This window comes from Typopeltis vanoorti, chromosome 14, assembly GCF_054136105.1.
Source record: "Typopeltis vanoorti isolate ZY-2024b chromosome 14, IOZ_Tvanoo_1.0, whole genome shotgun sequence".
Taxonomy (NCBI): domain Eukaryota; kingdom Metazoa; phylum Arthropoda; class Arachnida; order Uropygi; family Thelyphonidae; genus Typopeltis; species Typopeltis vanoorti.
This window is the reverse complement of record NC_143562.1, coordinates 119296281-119312409: the sequence shown is the minus strand read 5'-3', so window position 1 is coordinate 119312409 and position 16129 is coordinate 119296281. Positions and strand designations below refer to the sequence as shown.

At 36.9% G+C, this 16129-nt stretch overlaps 1 protein-coding gene across 2 annotated transcripts in view; it reads left to right on the top strand.

The window, feature by feature from the left end:
- Positions 1–16129, top strand: part of Pstk (Phosphoseryl tRNA kinase) — a 153071-nt gene that overhangs the window by 25459 nt on the left and 111483 nt on the right. For both annotated transcript variants that reach the window (XM_090403406.1, XM_090403407.1), the window contains exon 3: positions 933–1128. In XM_090403406.1, coding sequence (XP_090259532.1) covers positions 933–1128 — 196 coding nt within the window. The remainder of the gene's footprint in view (positions 1–932; positions 1129–16129) is intronic.

Below are 16129 nucleotides of genomic sequence, written 5' to 3'. Positions count from 1 at the left end.
ATGTTGGTGGAAAGGGAGTTGAAGTTTAGTGGGCACATTGCAAAAGTGGCTAGATCACTCATCAAATCACTTGGTTGCTGAAAAATACTTTAACAAGCAGAGACAAACAGGTTATTGTTCCTCTGTATCGAGCCTTGATAAGACCCCATCTAGACTACTGTGCCCAGATATGGGTGCGAGGATTTCTTCTTGATGGGGAGGAGGTGGAGGGGATCCAGAGATGAGTGACCAAGATGATAGTAGGTCTATGGAATGAACCTTATGAGAGCAGGTTGAAGATTTGTGGATTGCAGAAATTGGTTGCTAGGCAAAAAAGGGGTGATATGATTGAGACATTCAAATTACTGAAGGGTTTCTATAAGATTAATTCAGAAGATATTTTTGAAAATAGGACTGGTGGTGGGAGGACTAGGGGCCATACATGGAAACTGGGCAAAAGTGTGGTTAGCAAGGGTGTTAGAGCTAGGTTTTTTACTTGGAGAGTGGCGAATGAGTGGAATAAGCTGCCAGAGTCTGTTGTGGGTGCCATGACAGTGAATGAGTTCAAGGCGAGGTATGATAGATACTGTGTGAATGTCGAATAGTTTCTTGACAGGATGTTAGGGCATCCCTCAATGAGTCTATCGACTCCTTTATGTTGAATAGTTGTTTTTGACATGATGTTAGGGCCTCCCTCGATGAGTCTTTCGACTCCTTGGAGTTGCCGTAATAATATATACAAGAAGTCCAATCGTGAAGTGACTTCACTTGCAACCTTTGTTTGCTTACATTGAAGAAACCAAGAATATAATTTCTTGGCATGTTTACTTTATAATATCATCCTGATATTTTTGATTATTAATTATATTCACAAATCTTTTCAGTTGTTAAACTTTTAAATTACACTTTACTTTTTTTTATTTAATTTTTTATTTTAATATATATATAAATAGATGGTATGGGATATTGTCAAGTCTTCTTGCAGTGCTCAGTAGATTGTGCACTAACAAGAAATGAACACCGTAAAGATGCTGTACCAGAAAAAGTTATTAAAGAGATGAGCACGAAAGTAGAGGTGCCTGAGCCTAATAAGCATTTTTGGGAAAAGCAATCTCTTTTACTTAAATCTGACACTGAAAACATCAATTTGTAAGGATATTAATTTTTATTTTTCTGCTTGTTTTAAAAAAATTAAATTACTATTAGCTATTCATTCTACATATTAGAATATATAAAAACTAAAAAAAAATATCACCTGGTACATTACTGAACTGGACTTTCATGCTTTGTTTTAAATTTAGTGTACTTTGTTGTTTCATTTCTGAACTTTGATGCTTGTTGGTTGAGAGCAAAATACATTCCTTTATTAAAACCTGATTTGTAAAATGTTTTACAGGTGCTTAATTCTAGATAAAGTTAACCAAAACTAAAAATATTTTGATATATATCTGAATTTCAAAATTCTAAAAGCATTTATGTTAAGTTAATATATTCGTTATCTTATATTGATGCTAGTTCCAAGTTCTTGGCATCAATACTGTTACAATGAACTTGGGTCTATCATCTAGAACCCTTTTTCATAGGACTTAAAAGGCCTAAAATTTTCTTCAGTAACCTTAGTATTAATAGTTGACTGGAACAAATGTGCTGTCACTCTTGATATTTCCAGTGTGCTTTTAACCCCCCAACCAGCCATGACATCTATAGATGTCCAGCTAAATCTGGATACGGTTCTGTAACACCCATTGAATAACATGGATAAGAAGTGCAATTTGGTCTCACTATTTCATCCACCTCGCTGGTAGGGAGGTTAATTATGTCTGGCATCAAGACCTGCTCATTGCCATAATTGCCATACTTCGATCTTCCTGCCATGTTCTGTAATTGGGTAGCCTAGCTCACCTTCTCTCTGGTGGTGTATCATGGTGGGTGGCCCCTTCTCTTCAAGTTTCACCACCAATGCAGCAGTGCCTCAGATCTTGTTCTGTCATCTCCCCCCCCCCCATCCCCTATACATAAATGACCTGTGTTTCAATAAGGAATTACCATGAGTAGGCATATTTAAATAATTTTAATACCGGAATTAACTCACGTAAAATATTATTTATTAGTATAATTTTTGCCTGAGTGTCACAGGCATCTTCGGTACAAAGCTGATAGAACAATAACTGACAATTCCAAAAGGCACCACCTAAGTAGCTAATATAAGATAACTAAAAAAAGGTCATTAAATTTCTTAACTTATTAAAAAATAATAAACATAATAAAATAAAATAAATAAAAATAGTTAAATAAAATAATATATATATATATATATACAGTTAAAAAATATTAAAAAAAAAAATTTTTAATTAAAAAATAAAATAAATAAATAAATAAAAAGTTAGGAAAGATTAGCTGATTTAAAAAGTATTATCTCCCACAGAGGGGATAGACGTAGACCATCGGACTTAAACAGATCTGATAGTCTATCCCTTTTGTGGGAGATAGTAGTTTTTAAATCAGCTAATATTTCCTAACTTTTTATTTATTTATTTTATTTTTTAATTTTTTATTTTTTTTAATTGTGTGTGTATATATATATATACAGGGTGTTCGGGATAAATTTGACATATTTATAATTAATTATATTTTTCCGTAAGTTACATGTATTAACACACACTTCTCTTCATTTAAAAGTTTGGACCCTTCTTCATTCATATACAAGATGTCAGAAAGGATGGATAGCTGGAACCCACCTGAATCATGGAAGAGAATAACTTGTATCATGATGATTCGTGCCGGCCATCAAAATAAGGATATTTCGACTGCTGCCCAATGCTCCCTGAATACAGTAAAAACAATCAGGCATGAACTAGAGACTTGCAATGGTGACTACGAGGATGTAGCAAGAAGAAAGATCCCTAGCAGACGATCTGATTGCGTTCGTACAGCAGAATTCCTCGCAAATCTGCAGGAACAGGTGTTGAAGAACCCTGGCATTGGAATTCGGGCTTTGTTCGTGGAGTTGCTAACTGTAGTCAAGCCCTGGATAACAAGGGTAGCCAATGGTAGGCCGTATGTATGCCAGCAGGATTCGGCCCCTTGCCACACCTCTGGGAAAAGTCAAAAATGGTTGTCTGAAAATTTCTACGACTTCACCAGTCCAAATGTTTGGCCTCCAAACTCCCCAGACCTTAACCCCATGGATTATTTTGTATGGGGCGCAGTTGAAAAAGACACCAATCGCACTTCCAGTAATACAAAAGCCCAGTTAATGGATAAAATTAAAACAGTTTTTGCGGCCCTTCCCAGGGAGACTGTAGCATCAGCTTGTTCGAGGTTCCGAAGCAGAATTGAAGCTGTGATCGATGCTAATGGTGGTTATTTTGAGTAAATCTTGTTGATAGTATTGTAATTAACTCTGCCTGTAATGTTTTTTTGTCAATTCATTAAATTTAATAGATACAAAGAAGATTTTCTTTTTCCTTACGAAACTGTCAAATTTATCCCGAACTTAATATTTGATGATGAGTATCTGATCACATTGGCAAAGTGAATACAGACAGTGCATTGAGAACAGAATGACACAGATGTTACAGAGTGCTTCTGTTCAGCCACTTTCCAGCTAGTCATGATGCTATTAGGAACCAATGATCAACTGTACATATACTTGTTAACACAGTAGTACACAAACTTTACCAATGGGCAAAGTAGCACATATGTATCTAGCTATATGCTATTTTCCCCTGAATGATAATAGCAGAATTTCAGTTTGTGTTAATAATCTTATGAATTACAGAAACCATAAACTTAAAATTGTAATTTCAGCATTGTACATAAAGTGTGTGTAATATAATAATAATCTCATAAATTACAGAAGACATGCACTTAAAATCAGCGTTTCGTGTCCTTAAGTGAAAGTTCTATCGAATTATGCATACTTTAGAAATACATATATTCTGTAATTAATATTCAAACTACTTACGTCTTAGATTTCACTGTGTAGACAGTTTAGAAAGAATGTAGCAAATTAGAAATAAAACAAATTTAGCAATTACATTATGACATTTGTATGAAAATTGCATATAGAGTGTATATATACAATTAATAGATTATTCATGTAAAATGTATGTAAATGTGTGTATAGAAAAGAATGAATAACTAAAAAATCAACTTATGAATACATATAGATCTATAAATGTAAAATATAAACACACATACACACACACACACATATATATATGTGTGTGTGTGTAAACTTTATACATATGTATAACGCTAACTGCATATCAGCAACTATATAAGTGTGTGTGTGTGTGTGTGTGTGTGTGTGTGTGTGTGTGTGATCCTGTGGCTAGAAGAAACTCCATGTTCTACAAGACCAGATTTCTTAAGAAAACAGATGTAATCCAAATGTTCTGATCATTATGTCTATAGTATGAACTGTCCGGTCACAATAGGATAGCTGCAGGAACAAGGAATCTGGTACACTTCTTGCTGAGTCAAGAGAGGAAGTTTGTCTTTGGTGGAAGGCAGAATAGATAAAATCTTGTTTATTGACTCGAAAGTAATTTTTTAAAAAAACTTTTGAGATGTATTCAGAAATGCTTTTTATGGGATGAATACTCTTATTATCTGATGATGTGCTGTGGGAGAGTAATTATCTAAGATGTGTTGTAATTTGCAGTAACCTATTGCCAAGAGCCTTATTAGCCCAAGTCTGTATTTACAATGCCCTTTGTTTGGAAAACCTGGGTTTGAATTCTATCTAGGATGCAAAGAAGCTTTATTATTATTATTTTCCTGACCTATGGATCACAAGTCTCATTGCAGGAGGTCAACACTAGTGAACACAAAGTCTATCATACCACTCTTTAAAATCATCCACAGTCTGCACTGTCATCCACACGTTCACTATCCTCTCAGGCAATGCATTCCATGCTCCTGCCACTCTCCATGCAAAAAAAAACTTAGTTCTTACCCCTTTACTCACCACCACTGCCTTTTGCAACTTCCAGGAATGATCTCTTGTCTTGTTCCTTGCCTTCTTTCTACCATATGAAAAATTTCATTTTCAATACAATAATAACCCTTCAACAGCTTATATATCTCAATCATATCCCCCTTTACTTTCTATCCCCTCCAAACTCTTCAGTCTGCACACTTTCAGTCTATCCTCAAAATCAGCATTGTACAGTCCTGTTATCATTTTTGTTATCCATCTCTGCACTGTCTACAAGGTTACTTCATCCCCTCCAAATGACAGTAACCAGATCTGAGCACAGAAATTCAGATGTGGTCTGATAGAAGCTTTATACAGTGGGACAAGTACACTTTTATCTCTCATGATCAATGTTCTTCTTCTCCTCAACATTGCTGCAGTTCTCTGAGATGTCTTCACAACCTTTGCAATATGTCCCTGGAACTTTAAATCTCTATCCACAATCGTCCCAGAAAAATCTCTTGCTTTCTCCACTTCTTCCAGTATAACTTCACCAAGTGAGTATGAAGCATCCTTTCTGTGGATCCCAAATTTTAAAACATTTAAAAAATAACTTTAACATTTAGTTGCATTAAACTGACATCTCTATGCCTTTGTCCCCCCCCCCCTTTCCAGCTTATTCAAATTCTCTTAAAGCACCAAAACCTCAGCACTATTACTAATAACCCTCCCAAGCTTTACATCATGTGCAAACAGCTGAACACTCCCTGTAGTCCTGTGACAAAATCTTTGATGTAAAGATTGAACAGCCGTGGTCCCAGGACTGAACCTGTGGAACTCCACTTGTAACCTTCCTGCTCCCTGATACTGCTCTCCCATATACAACTCTCTGATATCTATCAAAGAGCTAATCACTAGTCTGATCTACTGACCTGATATCCAAACCTACATGATGCAAGTTAAAAAACAGCTTGTCATATGGCACCTTGTCCAATGATTTGGAAAAACCAAAAAAATGACAGTTTATGCCTTACCTTCATCCATTGCTCTTGTTACTCTATAAAAGGTAACCAGATTATTAAAATAAGAGTGCCCTTTAACAAATCCATGCAGGCCTGCATAAATAGTATTACTCTCATCTGCTCAATTCTGTATATGAGTTATTACCAATTTCTCCAAAATCTTAACAACTACAAAAGAAATATAAACAGGACCTCCATTCTACCACTACCCCTTTGCAATGGGGTAGAATGGAGCTCTTCCACTCTCTAGGAACCTGCCCACATTGCAAGACTTTCATTAAACAGCCAAGTTAACAACACAGTCAGTTCCATAGCACATTCCCTTAAAACATGTGGTTAAATTCCATCTTGTCCCTCTGCCTTATTGACATTTAGCATACTCACTATTCAGAATACATCCTCTTTATTTACTTCTAACACTTCATCACTTATTATCCTTCTAGGAATAAATTCTGTAGTATCGCAATGGAGAACTCTAATAAAGTGATCATTAAATAGTGCTAAATTCACATGGAGAGAAGAGGCAAGGAATAAGAAAAGTCTCATTAACTATGTTATTTGATGGGATGATTTCTCACTGCTGCAGGACACTAGAGTGTACAGAGGATTTGAAATTGGAAGTGATCACTATTTAGTTTTGAGCAGGATAAAATTGAATTTCATATTGAAAAGAAGAATTATGCAAGAAACTTTTAAAGTGAATAAAAGTTGAGCAGTTCTCAGATTTGAACTGTAGACTAAAATATAAAAACATTATTCAAGAAAAAATGAAAGAGTTTGAGAACAGGAACCAAACCTTGGAGATTCAGTGGCAAATCCTGAATAAAACATTGATTGATACAGCCAGAGAGGCATGTGGTGAGGTTGTCTGCAAGGAAAGAAAAATCAGAACTCCATGGTGGACACAGGAAGTTAAAGAGGCAGTGAAGGAAAAGAAGAAAGCATATCAAAAGTTCCTGGCAAATAAATCAGCTTGTGCTCTTAGAGAATACAGAGATAAATGTAAGAAAGCTAAACACTATGTAAAACTAGCTAAACAAAAGTCATGGGAAGACTTTGATAAGAATATAGAAAATAAATATCAAGAAGGTGCAAGATTGAATAACTGTTGTAATAGATTTACTGTCAACAAAGTATGAAGATAACAAGACAATGAAAATAGGCAGAAATATAACTGTATCACGAATGGAGAACCTACAGAACAAGGAAAACATTTCAGCTACTTAGGCACAATTTTTAATGAAGAGGGTAAATTAAATATAGAAATACTGTCAACAAAGTATGAAGATAACAAAATATTCTGGAGGTTGATGAAAAGGTTGTTGAAAGTTAAAGGAATTAGAGATGATAAAGGTGACATGAAAACGGGAGAAAAATATATCCTTGAAGTATGGCATAATTACTTCAAAAAATTGCTAAATGAATCAATCAGTGACAACATGATGGTAAAAAAAAAAAAAAAAAAAAAAAAAAAAAAAAAAAAAAAAAAAACCACTCAACAGTCATTCAGTCAGAAATACATATCCATACTTGAAGTAGAAAAGCTATCAAAAGGCTGAAATGTGTAAAGGCAGCTGGAGTAGATGATATTCGACCAGAAATGCTCAAGTATGAAGGTATAAAAGTCTTACACTGGCTGCGCTGCATAGTTCAGAAGGCCTGGACAGAGGGATGAATTTCAGATTATTGGAATAGAGCTCTCTTAGTATCCATATACAAAAAAAATAAGGGAAATAAAACTGAATGTGAAAATTACAGAGGTATTTCCTTATTGAATGTTCCTTATAAGATTTATGCAAGTACACTTGATAAATGGTTTAGAAGGATTGTGGAAGGGAAGCTTCGTGAAGAACAAGCTGGATTCAGTCCAAATAGAGGTTGTGAGGATCAGATTTTCACTTTACAACAAATAGTTGAGAAATCATGGTAATATAACAAAGGGGTCTGTATTTAAGTTTTGTAGATCTGGAAAAGGATACGACAAGGTGCCATGAGAAAAGTTATTCAAAATGATACAGTTGTATGCTGTCAATAGGGCATTATATCAAGCAGTACTTAGTCTTTATTTGAGTTATAAGTCAGCAGTTAGAATTGAAGAAAGTACAGGAAGATGGTTTAATGTTAAATCTGGTGTCAGACAAGGATGTACATTACCCCCCCCCCCCCTGTTATTCATTATGTATATGGATCACATTATGAAGGAAAGAGTATTACCCCTGATATCAAAATTGGGGATGTTAATCTCAGCTCTTTGCTTTATACGGACGATGTTTTACTTTTAAATAAATCCGGTACAAGTCTGCAAGATTCCCTGACAAGATTGAATAACTGTTGTAATAGATTTACTGTCAACAAAGTATGAAGATAACAAGACAATGAAAATAGGCAGAAATATAACTGCATCACGAATGGAGAACCTATAGAACAAGGAAAACATTTCAGCTACTTAGGCACAATTTTTAATGAAGAGGGTAAATTAAATATAGAAATACTGTCAACAAAGTATGAAGATAACAAGACAATGAAAATAGGCAGAAATATAACTGCATCATGAATGGAGAACCTATAGAACAAGGAAAACATTTCAGCTACTTAGGCACAATTTTTAATGAGAGGGGTAAATTAAATATAGAAATAGACAGCAGAATCAACGCAGCTGGTACAGTAGGAAGTCAACTGATTAAATTTATATGGAATAAGAGAGAAATTAGTCAAAACACTAAATTAGCTATATACAAGACAATGTTCAAACCAATTTTAACTTATGGATCTGATAGCTGGGTCAGAAGTAAAACACTTGACCAAAGTCTAGAGACCACAGATATCAGAGACCTGAGAAAGATTAGGGGCATGAACAGATGGCATCATTGGCAATATCATATTATAGGATATTAGGAAAGAACTTGACATTGTTAGCATCCAGGAATGTGTTAACAGGGCGAATCTCAGATGTTATGGTCATTTAAACAGAATATAAGAGGAAAGATTAACAAAACAAGTTCTCTTCTAGGTTCACAGGAAAAAGACCCAGAGGAAGACCAAGATATAGGTGGATTGATACAGTAAAAAGGGTCTTAGAAACAGAATTTTAAGATATGATAATGTTGGAGTCTTTACAGGTAACAGATTTGGAGGAAGATTGTAGATAGGAAGTTAGTAATGATGTGAATTTTTCATGTAGTACTATCATAACCTGTACTCCCTTGAGGGTACAGGTCAGGAATATGATGATGATAAATATTGCATTTATATCATCTGCTTTGGTCACCCAATTTCCATCTCCATCCCTCAAGATAATCCATCTACTATCATTTTTCCTCCTATTCACCATATAGCCAAAAAAAAAACCTCCTTGGATTGCAGTTCCAGTCTCCTCTTATATTGTAATTTTTTTCTTTCCTTAAATTACTAGTTACTTTCTTATCCTGAGCCTTATATTTCTCATGCAACTATTCTCTGCTTCTCTTTATACGCCTTCTCTAATCTCTTTTTCTTCTGCAATTCCCCCTTTATTCCTTTTGTCATCCATTTGACTCCAAATTGCTTTATCTTCTTCACTTGAGGTATACAATCTGTCATTACTGTCAACAGTTTTTTCTTAAGTATCTTCCATGCAACTTAAAACCTCTCTTCCTTTAAATTCTTTCATCCATTGCTGCAAGCTGATTTCTAAGTCTGTGACAGTTACCTGCATTATAATTCGACATAACTTCCTTCTGTTTTGATACCTCTCCATGCCTGTCCATTCTCCAAGTCTACATGGTTCATGGTACATCTCCCAGGACTACATGGTCACTCTCACCAACGGAGGACATTATGCCATCTCAGTCACAATCAGATCCTTTGATGCTATGACCAAATCCAGAACTCCTGGGTCCCCTCCACAACATGCTGCCTAAGACAGTTGAGTGACAGTTGTCTTGGGCAGGGAACAACTTATTACTGCATTTTGTCTCCTCTGTGCAATTTATATCACTAGTTGAAGTCCCCCATAATGATCTCTCACTTTGCACTTACCAAATTAATTTGCCTAGACATTTCTTCCTCATCATCATCATCTATATTCTTTGGTCTGTTAGTAATATCCCACTAAATATCTTGTCCTATAAACATCCATCTCACATCATATACTCATAAAGCCATTAGTGTTATTTCCACTGAGATGCTCCACCATGAGAATGCACAGTTCATGTCTTATCACGAGTAACACTCCACCACCACATTTTCCTTTCCTATCGTCATGTCAAAATATGCTATACTTTGATTTCTACTCATGTTAGAATATCCTCCGTAGTTAACCAAGTTTCACTGATACTAACAACCTTTGGAGAGACTGAGACAGTCAGTGCCACAAACTCATTTCCTTCATTCTTAATACTCCTAGCATTTGTATACAGAACAACTAGTGTATTGCCAGTATTCTTATAGCTATTATTATAGCCATTTGGGTATAGAAACAATGGCATTTATATGCTTTATACTAATGCCAGGAGTATCCGGAATAAGGGAGAGGAATTGGTGGTGCAGATAGCATCAGCCTGGCCAAAAATTATTGGGATCACTGAGATGTGGTTGACAGAAGGGGATATAATAACAGGAATAGAAGTCGCTGGGTATAGCATTTTTCGTCAGGATAGGAGGGCAAAGCGTGGTGGTGGGGTACTGCTTATGATAAGTGATGACCTATGTCCTCTAAGAGTGGAGGCTTTGGAAGGAAGTGAGACAAATGATTTTGAGAACATATGGTGTGAGGTAGAGGTAGGCAAGACAGGATATTTAGTGGGGTGTTGCTACAGACCCAGGAGCACAGAGAATGGGGACCAGGAGATGTTTAGACAGCTAAGTTTGGCAAGTGCAAGAAGAATGATTGTTATGGGAGATTTTAACTACAGCAGTATAAATTGGAGAGAGGAAGATGCATGTAGCAATAGGGGAATGGAATTTCTAGAATTCTTGAGGGACAAATGTCTTAGGCAACATGTAACAGAGGGAACAAGAGGTTCAAGAGTTTTAGATTTGGTTATGGCATCAGAAGAGTTGATAATAACTGAGATGACATCTCTCCCACCAGTTGGAGAGAGTGACCATATGGTTTTGACTTGGAAAATGAATAGACATGCAGGAGTATCAAAGAGACGGGAACTTACGTGGAATTATAATGCAGGTGATTATAATAGTCTTAGACGTCAACTTCGGGAAGTTTCATGGAGGGAGGAATTGGAAGGCCGGGATATCGTTAGTGTGTGGGAAATTGTGAAAGAATATTTGTTAGCAGCAATGGTAAGTTGTATACCATGAGTGAAGAAGAGGACACAATTTGGAGTAAAGTGGATGACAAACAATATTAAACAGGAATTGCATGTGAAAAAGAGGCTATGAAAGAGATATAAGGAGACAGGTGAAGAGAGGATGCGTGAAGAATATAAGACACAGGCCAGAAGAGTGACTAGTGTGGTAAGGAAAGCGAAATTGGAATATGAGAGGAGATTGGCCCTAAGATCCAAAGAAAATCCTAGGGAATTTTTTAGCTATGTGGCCAGTAGGAGGAGAAATGACTGTGGAAGAATGATATTGTGGGATAAAAATGAGAATAGAGTGACTGATGCAGAGGACATAGTGGAATTGTTCAATGACCACTTTATTGGAGTATTTCATCCTGGAGGAGTCAGTTTTAATGCTAGAGGGATAGGGCAGGTTCAAGGTTTAGAGGTACAGGAGGAGAGTGTGTTTCAGATACTGAGAACTCTGGATGTCAATAAAGCTTTTGGACTGGATGGTATTTCACCACGAGTTTGCTAGGGAACTGACAGTGCCTTTAACCTGGCTTTTCAGTGAAAGTCTGGCTTCGGCAAAGGTGCCCAGGGAATGGAAGGAAGGTAAGATAGTGCCATTGCATAAGGGTGGTAACAGACTGGAAGTGTCTAATTATAGGCCAGTCTGTGTGTCATCAGTAGTTGTTAAGATCTTGGAGAAAGTAATGAGGGACTGTATACAGCACTGGGCAGATGAGGATAATGTTATCTGTGAGAATCAACATGGATTTGTGAAAGGACGCTCTTGTTTTAGCAATATGCTAGCCTTTTATAATAAAGTTACAAGAACATTAGATGAGGGAAAGGCATATACTGCAATTTTCTTAGACTTAGCAAAGGCATTTGACAGGGTGCCACATGATAAGCTGATATTTAAGTTGCAACACATGGGTCTGGATGTCAGATTGGTCAATTGGATTCAGGATTGGCTGTCTGATAGGTATCAGAGAGTTGTGTATGGTGGAGCAGTTTCAAGGAGACAGAAGGTTACAAGTGGGGTCCCACAGGCTCAGTACTAGGACCTATATTGTTTAACCTTTATATCAATGGCATTGCCAGTGGATTGCAAGGGGATATTCAGTTGTTTGCAGATGATGTGAAGCTGGGAAGGATTATTAGTAATAGTGCAGATGTGGTAGCCCTGCAAGAGGATTTGAATAAGCTAGATAGAGGGAAAATGAATGGGGGGGGGTTGGTTTAATGCAGCAAAATGTAAGGTCTTGAGGTTTGGGAAACATGGATGGGATGCTGCATACTCTATGGGAGGAGTTATACTGGAGGAAGTTGGGGAGACAAGAGATCTGGGGTTAATGATTGATAGAAACCTGAAGTTTAGGGGACATATTGCAAAGGTGGTGAAGGTAACACAGAGGATTGCTGCAATTATGAGAAGGACACTGACCTGCAGAGATAAGCGGGTTATCATTCCGTTGTATAAGTCTCTGATCAAACCACACTTGGATTATTGTTCTGAGATTTGGTCCCCAGGATTTGAAGGGGATAAATTAACTGTGGAAAAGATACAAAGACGGATGACAAAGATGGTCTCAGGACTGTACAAGGATAGTTATGAGAATCGGCTGAGGGAATGCGGACTGCAGAGTTTGGTGGATAGAAGAAGGAGAGGTGATATGATTGAGACTTTTAAACTGTTGAGAGGTGGTTACAGGGTTGACACTGGGGAGTTCTTTCACTTGGTTGAACAGCTGGAAGGAGTGATGACAAGAGGCCATCCCTGGAAGTTACGAAAGGAAACTGTGAGCAAGAGGGTGAGGAGTGGTTTCTTTGCATGGAGGGTGGTTGAGCCGTGGAATGCATTGCCTGATAGAGTGGTGAGGGCGAGAACGGTCAATGAGTTTAAGGAGTGGTATGATAGATTTTGTGTTTCTTAGGGGGGGGGGACCTCCCCTCGATGAGTCTTGACAGACTTTATGTTCTTAGGAAGGACCTCCCACGATGAGTCTTTTGACTCCATGGAGGCCTAAATAATAATAATATAATAATAATAATAATTACTCCCCTCATACTCCACTTGGCTCTGTAATATAATGTAACCCCACCCTCATTTCTCAAGCCAATATTCCCACGAGCCATTCCTGCAACATTCCACCTATGCAGTTCTAGTTTCCCTGTCTCGACACACTCACCCAGAAAACAACAGTCTCTCCAAATGCATCCTTCTGCATTCGAATGCAATCCATATTTTGCATATAGCTCCCTTCGGTCCTCAAATACTCCATGCATCCACATATTCTACACCTCTTTTCCTGGATATTCTTGCCGTTATCTCATTCATCATCACTGCTCTTCTCCTCCACTCCACATAATCATACCGGGGCAACATGCTGACTATCTTTTTTCGGACACATTTTTGCTGCACTATGTCTAACATCAACCTCAAATCTCGTAATACATGATTCATGCTACCTGTCAGGTCATTTGTTCCAACCATTATTGTCATATCCTCCACACTCATTCCACCAAGCAAGCACACCTCTTTTACCTCATAAATCCTTTAGTTTGCAACATGCTGTTGAAGAAATCATTTCTTAAAAAAAATGTATAAATTTCTTCAGTAGAGAATATCATTTGAGGCAGAGGTTCTCAAACGTTTTGCCTCTTAGTCCCACACCTCTTAGTCCCACCCGACAAGAGAAAACACTGTCCCCCCCACCACCGGTTTTATTTATTAAAATTGAAGTCACACTAAGTTTGACATTTTATTCAGTTTATTTTGTGTTTTCTACATACTATTTAACAGTTTTTGACACAAAATAAAAGTATCACAATATTAGGCCCACAATAAAAATTAGTTTTAACACTTGCAATTAACCAAAATATGTATTGAAATGAAACAATATTTAACTAACAAGTATTTAATTTTTCTCTGTAAAAATAATCAAACATTTAAATGTTAAAGTCTAATGTGATTGGTGGGCCTGCTTTTGAAAACAAAGTTTATCAAAACATGGTGTAATATCAGAAATGGCCACTCTAAGTTCTTTAGCAATATTTAGTCTTGAACGATACTTTGACTTCATAGCTGCCAAAGCATTAAAGCCTTTCTTGCATAAATAATTTGTTGCAAAAGAATAAGGATCTTCAATGCTTTTTGAAGATCCTTATTCCTTGGATCAAAGTTGGGAATTCCTTGCCAATATGTATCCAGAACTCCGACAAAGATAATTCCATAAATTTACTTTTCAGTGAAGTATCACTAGTGAGATCGATGAGTTGTTCTTGCTCATTTACGTTCAGAGATGGCCCAGGTGCATTTTCTAATGGGTTTTTAATCCAATAAAATTCATCAAAATCATCAGAAAAGTATTTTTTGAAATGAACTTTCAACATTATGAGATGATCAAGTAGGCAGCTTTTTATCTCCATTAGAAACACTGGATTATCAGTGTCTTATACCATTGACACTAGAGTAGGGAACATGTCTAGCGTGTCGCTTTCCATACTGTGTCTCCAGAGCTCTATTATTCTCATGAATGCCTTAACTTTGTCATTCCAAGAAAGTACAGTTGCCTCATTCCCTTGAAATGAAGTGTTGAGAATATTCAGTTTCTCAAATATATCTGTTGAGGTAAGCCATTTTCAATAAAAAATCCTTATTGCTGAAACTGTCTCCCAGTGAGTGGTTTTCCCCATTTAAAAAACAAAGCACTTCATGTCTCAAGTTAGACATTCTCTTTAATACCTTGCCTCTTGAAAGCCATCGAGCATCACTAAAAAACAGCAAAGCAGTGTGTTCGGCACCCATTTCCTTACACAGCATTTTAAAAAGTCTAGACTTTGGAGGATTTGTCTTGATAACATTGACGGTTTTTACAATCATCTGCAGCACTTCATGAGTTCTTTAGCTACCAGAGCCTCCCGATGTATCATGCAGTGAGTCCATACTGCTTCGGGAGCAACAGCTTTAATTTTTACTTGTAATCCAGCACGGACTCCAGACATTGAACGAGCTCCATCTGTACATATGCCAGTGCACTTATCCCATGATATATCATTTACATTAAAGAAAGCATTAATCATGTCAAAAAGACTTTGAGCTATTGTTATTTTCAAGATAGGCTCACAGAAAAGCAATTCCTGTCGCATATTACTCTCATCAACAAAACGAATGTATGCAATCAAATGAGCATCTTGATGAATATCAGTCGCTTTCCGCTTGAAATGCAAAGCAGTTGTTACACAGCTTCTCAATTAACTGCTGACGTAAATCGTCAGAAATATCTGAAATTCTTCTACAAACTGTGTCATTAGAGAGGGGGATATTTTTCAATTGTTGAGCAGAAGAGTCACCCACCATTGTTGATACCATGTCAGTCGCTGCTGGTAAAATCAATGTTTCAGCAATTGTCTGTTTCTTACATTTAGCAATTCTATGAGAAACCTGATAAGAGGCTAAAAGGGCCTTGGAAGTCACATTTGTAATTTTAGCAGTTGGGTGGACTTCAAGCCACTAAGCTTTCTAACAAAAAAATCTTTTGGTTTATTTGTAAACTCAGGATGTTTGGTTTTAAAATGTCTCTTTAATTTGTTAGGTTTCATGCTATCTGCAGCTAAAATACTTAAACAGATTGCGGACATTCTTCATCATTGATTACAGTTTTTGTAAAGCCTAGTGATAAAAAGCCTAGTTCTGGCCTTGCTGGCTGAGCTCTCCAGGCAACGGACTGCGGGTTCGGATCCCGCTGTGGGCATGGATGTTTGTGATTGTCTGTGGAAATAGTGGTGGTCGGCGGTTGATGGCGTTGATGTAGTTGCGGTCAGTTGGTGGATTGAGTGGTGGAGACAGAGTTGTAGAGCAAGTGCCCTCCCTCGATGAGTCTTTGGACTCCCTAGAGGCATCAAATAATAATAATAATAATAATAATAGAAAT